Raw genomic sequence first — 7,719 nt, 5'->3', positions numbered from 1 at the left:
TGAAAGAAAGTGTTAACCTTTCTGCACCGAATACCTCAGTTCGGAACCAGAATAAACTCATGAAACTTGAATAAAAAGATCCTTTTTGAAGATCCTTTTCAGTATTCTACAGAGGAGAACTGGAAAAAGAGACTTGTTTACATTGCTGTCGAGTCCGCACTTGCCTCTTGCAGCTCTTTCCCTTTCCGGGAGGAATTTAGGCATCACTTTATCTCCTCTTCTCGCTGCTGGCCCTCGCCCTCCCCGCGGGGCAGGAAAATGGGTCCAAAGTCCTGAGCCGTCGTCTTCAAGGGCTAAAGTACTTTTTCAGGCACACGGAGGGGCCGAGCCGCCCCCGGCCTTGGCTCCCATCCCTGGCGCGGGCAGCGATTCCCGGGGACGGAGATGGGTTCGGAGCAGGGCAGACCCTGGAGCCGTGATGGCTCCGTCCTCTTGAGCGACGCTCCGGCTCCCCCGAAGTCACTTGGGGAAAGCTCGGAGGCGCCAGCAGAGCTGGGCCGTCCCGTGCCCGCCGCGGGAGGGATGCGGCCGTGCCTCTCGTGCCCTGGTCCTCGATGCCATGTGGCTTTAGCATCGCTGACGGGGGACGGGACTCCAGCACCATTTCACTTGAACGTGGCTTTTTCCTGTAGCCGGGGTGAGAGCGTTCCTTAGAGCACACAGAGAATGCTGCTTTTTTCTTCACACCCCCCTTATTTTTTGGACTATTATTGTGGTTTTCAGTTTCTTTGTTTAGAGAAGAAAACTGATCTCTCTCTTGGCCTTGTTTCTGTGCTACGACGCGTTAACTTCCGCTCAACATGACGACTAAAACTATGACGAGACAATCAATGTGATCTCTGTAAGGGCTTCTCCATTTCTTCTCTGCAGCACCGTGCTTTATATATGTGTGTTCTTTGCTCTTAGTGAGGATCTTTTTCTCCCCTCCCCTTGTGTCTTATTAAAAATAATAATAATAATAATAATAATGTGGAGGGAAACGAGGTTTCAGCAGCGCATCCATGGTCTGGGAGCACATGGGAGGAAACATGGGGTGGGGTGGGAAGGGGGACGTGCGGCCAGTTTCCTTGCGGGTACCAGTCTTGTTCTCCTTTAACGCTGTATTGTATACATTTGACAGCACAGCTTGACAATTTAAGTAATAATCAAAGTGTTTGGTAATAATGCATTATTTTGCTAAACGAGATTTGTGATGGTTTCCCTAGTGCATTGTAAAGAGGGATGGAGGGAAACTTCCGCTGCCCTGCCTGCTCCCTCCCCGGCCCCTCGCGGGGCGGCGGACGGGGGCTCCCCCAAATCTTCCTTCCCACAGACCTTTATGCCAAAGTTGGACCATTCCCGCTTAGTGTTCTGTCCGGCGCCCGGCATCCGTTTGGTGTAGCTCTCACCAAGCAGCGACTTCTTCAGCTTCCCCCCTCAATGCTACTTAAATCTCTTGGTTTTGAATACGCAGGCACCGGATCACCCGTCCCCTCCTCTGCCCCGACCTCCAAAAAAAGGAAGTTTCTCTCCGCCCCTTGGTCCAAAGCACTTGCTTCAAGTAATAAGCACTTTTGTTAAAGCATGAGTCTGGATTCCCTTTAGCATCCCACGGGATAGAGAGCAGCAAGAGCGGAAGGGATAAGAGAGTGTCTTTGGTTTTATTTTTTCATTTTTAATTTTAAAAAAAAAAGTTTGTTTCTAGGGAATGAATGAACAAAGGGAAGTTGTGTTTTGAGAGAGAAAAAAAAAAAAAAAAAAAGCACAAATACATTTCAACTCAAAAGGTGTATTTGCACTGCCATTGCTAGAGAAAGGGGCTGCCAGCCCTGCGGCCCCGCTGAGCCATATAAACTGCTGACAAACACTGAATGTAACGTCCTTGCAGAGGGCAGCCCAGGGAGGCTGGGATTGGCTTTATTCTCGACGGGCACTTCAATGAAATTCAAAAATAACCTAACGATGATGCAAATCTGGTTGGTGTTTCTTTGTTGTTGCTGTTCCCGAGCTGCAGGCAATTTGAAACTTTTTTTTTCTTTAGGAAAATGCTTCCCCCCCCCTCCATCACCCCCTTCCCCCCTCTCCCCCTCCGCCCCGTCCCTGCCCCGAACAGAGCGAGGAGCTCCCTCGACCAAAAGCGAGATGCAGACGAGTAGTCCCCAGCCCCGTCGACCGCATCCCGGGGCTGGAATCTGGCAGATATAAAAGTAGCACTAAAAACAAAGCAAAAACTCCAAAAAAATGGAACAAGTCTTTTTTTCCTGTTTGTTTGTTTTGAACACTCTGAGTGTGGTAGTGATTCTGTAGATACCGCGGCCCTGCCGGGGTCCCCCAGCTGCGGGGTAAGGTGTTAGTGAGAAACAAGTGAAAAACCAAAACAAAGAACAAACTGCAAAGACCCGAGAAACAATCTTTTTCTTTGATTTTATTCTGTTGTTCGGTGGGGCGGGGGGACGGGCCCGGGGAGCTGCCCCTGCTCCCTCCCAGCTCCACCCCGAGGGTCCCCATGTCCCCCCGCCTGCCGCAGGGACCACGAAGGGGGGGACCTCGGGGTCCCCCCAGGTGTGAATGTCGGGGTCGGACCCGTGCAGACTGTCGGCCCACGCTCACCTTTGCCTTCAGTAAGAAACCAAAGGAAAAACCAACCCCTTCCATTCGAGATACTGGCACGGACACGCGGATTCTTTGGTTCGGGGGTTTTTTTTTTCTTTTTCTTTCCTTTTTTTCCTCCTTTTCTGTGTTTCTTTGTTTTTCTCCAAGGACGCGAGGAGCTGTTCAGACCTCTTCTCCTGGCTGAATTTTTCTGGGCTCAGCAGTGCTGGGTGTGTTTGAAAGGAGAAAAAAAACCCAACAAAGCCGAGGCTCGGCTGAAGCGTCGGCGGGAGCTTCGGAGCGGGGAGGCGGAGGGTAACGTATGCGCGAGGCGAGGGACCTGCCGGGAGCTCGTGGAGGGGGAGCGGTGGCTCTCTGCATCGCGGCTCGTTAGTTAAACTAAAATCCTCAGAGTCGCGGCGTGAGGCTGGAACGGGATGGGGTCAGAGCCCCCGAGGGGCAGGGTGGCGACGGGGGATGCGTCTCTAAGGACTCGAAGGCATCTGTAGCAAGCTCTGTGTCTTTACAATATCCTATGTGTAAATGCTGCACCTCTGTATATTATGCACATAAACATTTATTTGAATAAGATAGGACAGACCTCATCACCAGTCAGGTATAAACGACTCTTCCTCTTCTGTGTCTCGGTGTTCTGGCGTGCGTGTGCGTGCAAGTGGTTCGTGTGCGGGTCCGTGTGTCTGGGCGTTGTCTGAGCTTCCCATGCAGGGGAGAAGGAGGGGAAAAAAGAGGAAAATAGCCTTACTTGACCCAGTCATATCAATATTGTTCGTCAACTTGAAAATAATAAAGTAAATGCATGGAAACCTCTAGCTGAGCCACGGTGCGTGACCGTGGGTGTGATGTTTCGGAGATCCAGGGTGCCGAGTGTCTCGCGCTGCGCATCCCGAAGCTCTGGGTCCCGCTGGGGTTTCTCCTTTAGCTGCGGAGGGTGGGCGGCTGCTGCCTCGCATGCCTGGTCCTTCCTCCTGTCCTTTCTTTTTCTTTTTTTTTTCCTGAGGCCGTAGGGAGTGAATTCCTCACGGCTTGACCAAAACTGCCGTTTCTTTGGTGCTCTGCACTTAGTTTCCAGGGGTTGCGTCAGTCCTCGGAGCCTCAGAGTGCTGCAGGTCCCCGCCATGCTGCTCTGCCCGCCCCGGCCAGCGCTGCCCGTCTGTCCGCAGACCTGCCACCAGCTTCCTCGCCCCGGGAGTGAGCCCTTCCGAGCTGTGCCTCCGGCGAAAGACATGGATGGAGTTGCTGGTTGAGTTAGTCCGAGTCGGATAAAACGCGGTGGCTGCCCTCCCTGGGAGGAGAGGCCGGGGAGTGGGGCTGGAGGTGCGAGGGGTCCTGGCCCCCTGAGGGGTCCCAGCCCCGCTGCAGGACAGGGCGAGGGCTCCTGGCGTTTGGGCAGCGTTCGGGTGCCTCACGGTGCTCGGAGCCACTCCTTGTCTTTCTGTGCCCCAAAAAGCTCTCGCGTCCCCTGTCACGCGCCCCTTCACCCTACCGGCGTCTGGCTCCGGCTGCGGGGACAGGAGGTGGGGTGGGCAGAGGAAGGCTGAGAGCAAAACCTGCAGCCCAGCTGGTTTTGCAAGAGGACTGAGCCTGAATTTCAGCCCTCCAGCCACTAGGTCCTTGCCTGGGGTCACATCCTGGCCTGTCCCCCCAGCCGGTGCCCCGCAGCGGCCGTGCTCCCCCGCAGCTGGTGGGCACACACGTCCTGAAGCGACCCGCTACAGCCGTCGCGTTCGGCAGCACGGGCTTGAAAATTTGCACTGAAATCGTTACGTGCCAGTTCCTCCTCCTCTTCCTCCTCCTCCTCCTCCTCCTCCTCCAACAGATCTGAATTTCTCTTTGAGCCCTCAGTTTTTCCCATCAGCCTGTGTTCCCTCTCCTGCGCGCCCCAAACCCGCCGAGGCTCCCGTCCCCAGCAGTGAGAGCCACGAGAGCCGGCTTCAGGCCAGAGCCTCTCCCTGCGGATCTCCACCTCCATCCCAGCGCGGCAGAGCAGGTACTGGGCAGGGAGCTGCCAGATCCGCGGGGGCGGGTACGGCCGGGCTTCGCGACGCTTCCCCGCTCTTTCCAAACCTGTTGGTGTCCAGGAGATCTCATTAAACGCTGCAGGCATCGGGTTGGATTCTGTCACGGGCTGGGATTCGGCTCGGAGCAGCAAGGCACGAGCTGGCGTTTGGGCAGGGCTGGGCGTTCAGAAATAGTGTCTGTCTGCAGTGAGGATGCGGTGCTGCCGGTCAGAGACCTCCCGGCTCCCAGTGCCCGGCGTTCCTCGCCCGCTCCAGGGTCGGGAGCGTGGATGTTAGGCGTGCGGGTCCGTTTGTCCGTGGGCACACACGTGCTCCGTCTCAGCAGGCGCTCTCTTAGCTTTAAAGATTTCCGAGTCCTCTCAGACCCCTTTCAATGTCCTTTTAAAGTCATTCGGTAGGTTCTTCCCTTCCCTTTTCCTCCTCGATACACATGGAAGGGAGTTCACGGAGATTTGCATTTCTCATCTGTCCTGCGTCAGGGAAGCATAGGTTGGTAATGAAGGGCTCAGCCCCCCCTCCCCGCTGCAGCCAGGCCCCGTGCTGGGCGACCTGCAGCCTTTCGGAGCATCCCGCCGGCCAGTCCGGGTTTGACATCTGTTAACATCTCTCGGGCCGTATTTCGGTGCTCTGCTGCCACGCCGGCACTGCCCCGGGAGGCAGCGGTGGCTCCTCTGCCCGTCGCTCCTTCCCTCGCGGGTGTCCGGCACAGGGGACGTCGGTGGGACGGGGAGGGGTCTCGGGCGTCTCCCTGCCCAGCTGCAGATGTGCCAAACGCAGGGCAGTGGGCGCTGGCGCTCGGCAGAGCCGCTCCCCGGGCATCCTCGAAGCGGTCGGCACCCGGCTCCCCTTGCGGGGACTGAAGCCCACCCTCACTCCCCGCAGGGCTGGAGCTGGGGCAGCTGCAGGGACATTCGCCCGCCTGTGGCGTGACCGTCCCCTCGGCTGCCCCGGGGCTGGCCGAACCCCAGAGCCTTGGACACCCCCGGGGACTTGGACACCCCAGTCCCTGGCGCCGGTTTTTTGGCTGTTTCAGACCTTTGCAGGGAGCGGAGAGCGACGTTCCCTGGGGAAAGGGCCCGAGACGGTTCCTCTCCCAGCTCTGCCTGCTCTGGGCACCCTGAGCCCCCACGCTTCACGGGTGCCCCGGTGCAAGACCCGCCCAGGCACAGGGTGCCCTGACCCCCCGTTTGCCCCGTGCCGGGCGGGGCCAGCTGCACCCGGGCAGGAGCTTTCCGTGCCACGGGAAGAGCCAGCGTGGGACGGGAGCGTCTCTTTAGGCTTGTTTGTGGGGTGGTTAGATAACGAAGAGCTGCTTTAATTTGTGTCTTCTCTGCACTGTTCACACCTACCTCTGGCAATAACCGGGCTGGGGCACAGACCTGGGGAAACGCTTTCGCGTCTCTACCCGCAGCCTCAGCGCCGGAACAAGGCGGCGGCGCGCGTAGCAAGCACGGCTGAGCGAGGGCAGGAACGGCCGGGCTCTGCCCGGATCTGCCTGCAACGGGCAAGTGCCCCTCTCCCAGCAAGGGGTGGGTCGAGGGGGAGAGCGGCCCCGAGCGAGCCCCCTGTGCGCCGGCCCCGCGTGCCCGGTGTCTGCGTGCGTGTCCGTGTGTAGCAGCTGCTTCGTCTCCTCTGAAGGTATTTTTACTTTAACTCCCCGGCTTCGTTCCCCTCCAGTGCACTGAAATGTGGAACCTGCTGAGCAAAAACCAGCGTGTGGCCGTGCTGTTGTTCGTCAGCGGCAGGGCCTTAATCGGTAGTCGTTCTTGCTGGGGACCTTTAACATGGATGCCTTTGTACTTGGGCAGGGAGGGAGAGGTGAGTGCGTCAGCTCGAGGGGCCGGTGCCCGAGCGTCCCCGCAGCGAGAGCCATCGGCACCGTCCCCGTCCGAGTTATTGACAACTCCCCCAGTCAATTCCCCATCCAGTTTTTGACTATACAATATCCCAGGATCAATAACAGAAACCTCTTGTATGGTAGGAAAGTAAACATATTAAGAAGTAGAAAAAAAAAATTGAAATGAGGTGACTGACCTGCTCTCCTCTAATGCTAGCAGATGTTTTGCAGACCGCACTATTAGCATTAGGTTTTTAATTAGTATTAGGTTTTTATTTTTTAAAAAAAAAAAAAAAAAAAAAAAAAAAAGCCGGGTGCCTTGGTGGGCAAACTGAGCCATGTCCCCCTGAGCTTGCTGGTTTCTCGCCCTTCTCCTGAGAGCAGGCGCCCCAGAGAGCCCCAAAATCAGTCCTGACCAGCGAAGCACTTGTCTCTGGGTAGAGGAAATTGGAGCGAGCAAAATCGCTTCGTGTCGTGCAAGGGAAACACAAAGCCGTTCAACCCCCAAAGCGGTTCTAGGGAGTGAATACGAGGCAATACGTAGGAGAAGAAGGAAATCAGCCCAACAAGCCATCCGTCCCCGCAGCGCAGATGCTATCCTGTCGGCCTCCTCCTTACCCCCGCCTGAGCCTAGTGAGCGGTTACTTTTGTCTCGGATGTTCCATATATGTATTTTCAGAAATCCTGCATCACCTTCGGGGAGGGAGGGGGGAAAAGGAACTAAAAAGAAATTAAAAAAAAAAAGGAAAAAAAAAAAAAAAAAAGAAAAAAGCATTCAGACTTGATCTATTTTATACAATGTAAGCTGCGACCAAGTCCTGTTATTCATATTGTGGCTTTGAATCAATTATGTTTATTAAAATGCTATTAAAAAAAATTAAAAAAAAAAAAAAAAAAAAAAAAAAAAAGAAAAAAGCATTCAGACTTGATCTATTTTATACAATGTAAGCTGCGACCAAGTCCTGTTATTCATATTGTGGCTTTGAATCAATTATGTTTATTAAAATGCTATTGCTTCTATGTCCTGTCCTTTCTCCGCTAGCGGCTGGTCCAGGGGGAGCGGGAAGGGAAACGCGCTCCGACCTCGCCCCCAGAGCCAGGCGTGTGAGCACCCCGCTGCCGTCCCACCCCGGGGAGCGCTGGGTGCCCCGGTCCCCCGGGAGAGGACACGGGGTGGCGAGGGGACCCCACGTCCCCTCCCCGCAGGGGCGGAGGGGCTGGGGGGGGCCGCGCAGGGCTGAGCCATGGAGACTTCTGGGGATGGCGGATGCT

At 55.7% G+C, this 7,719-nt stretch overlaps 1 protein-coding gene across 1 annotated transcript in view; it reads right to left on the bottom strand.

Annotated features, from left to right (window-relative positions):
* Nucleotides 1-3,650: 3,650 nt before the first annotated feature.
* The window catches only part of SLC39A5 (solute carrier family 39 member 5), a 15,300-nt gene continuing 11,231 nt past the window's right edge, over nucleotides 3,651-7,719 (bottom strand). Inside the window, exon 7 of the mRNA XM_019472268.1 lies at nucleotides 3,651-3,874. Within this exon, the coding sequence (XP_019327813.1) occupies nucleotides 3,651-3,874 (224 nt within the window). The remainder of the gene's footprint in view (nucleotides 3,875-7,719) is intronic.

The sequence above is a fragment of the Aptenodytes forsteri genome, unplaced genomic scaffold, assembly GCF_000699145.1.
Source record: "Aptenodytes forsteri isolate BGI_AS27 unplaced genomic scaffold, ASM69914v1 Scaffold547, whole genome shotgun sequence".
Taxonomy (NCBI): Eukaryota; Metazoa; Chordata; class Aves; order Sphenisciformes; family Spheniscidae; genus Aptenodytes; species Aptenodytes forsteri.
The sequence above is the reverse complement of the archived record's forward strand: the minus strand, read 5'-3'. Positions and strand labels throughout refer to the sequence as shown.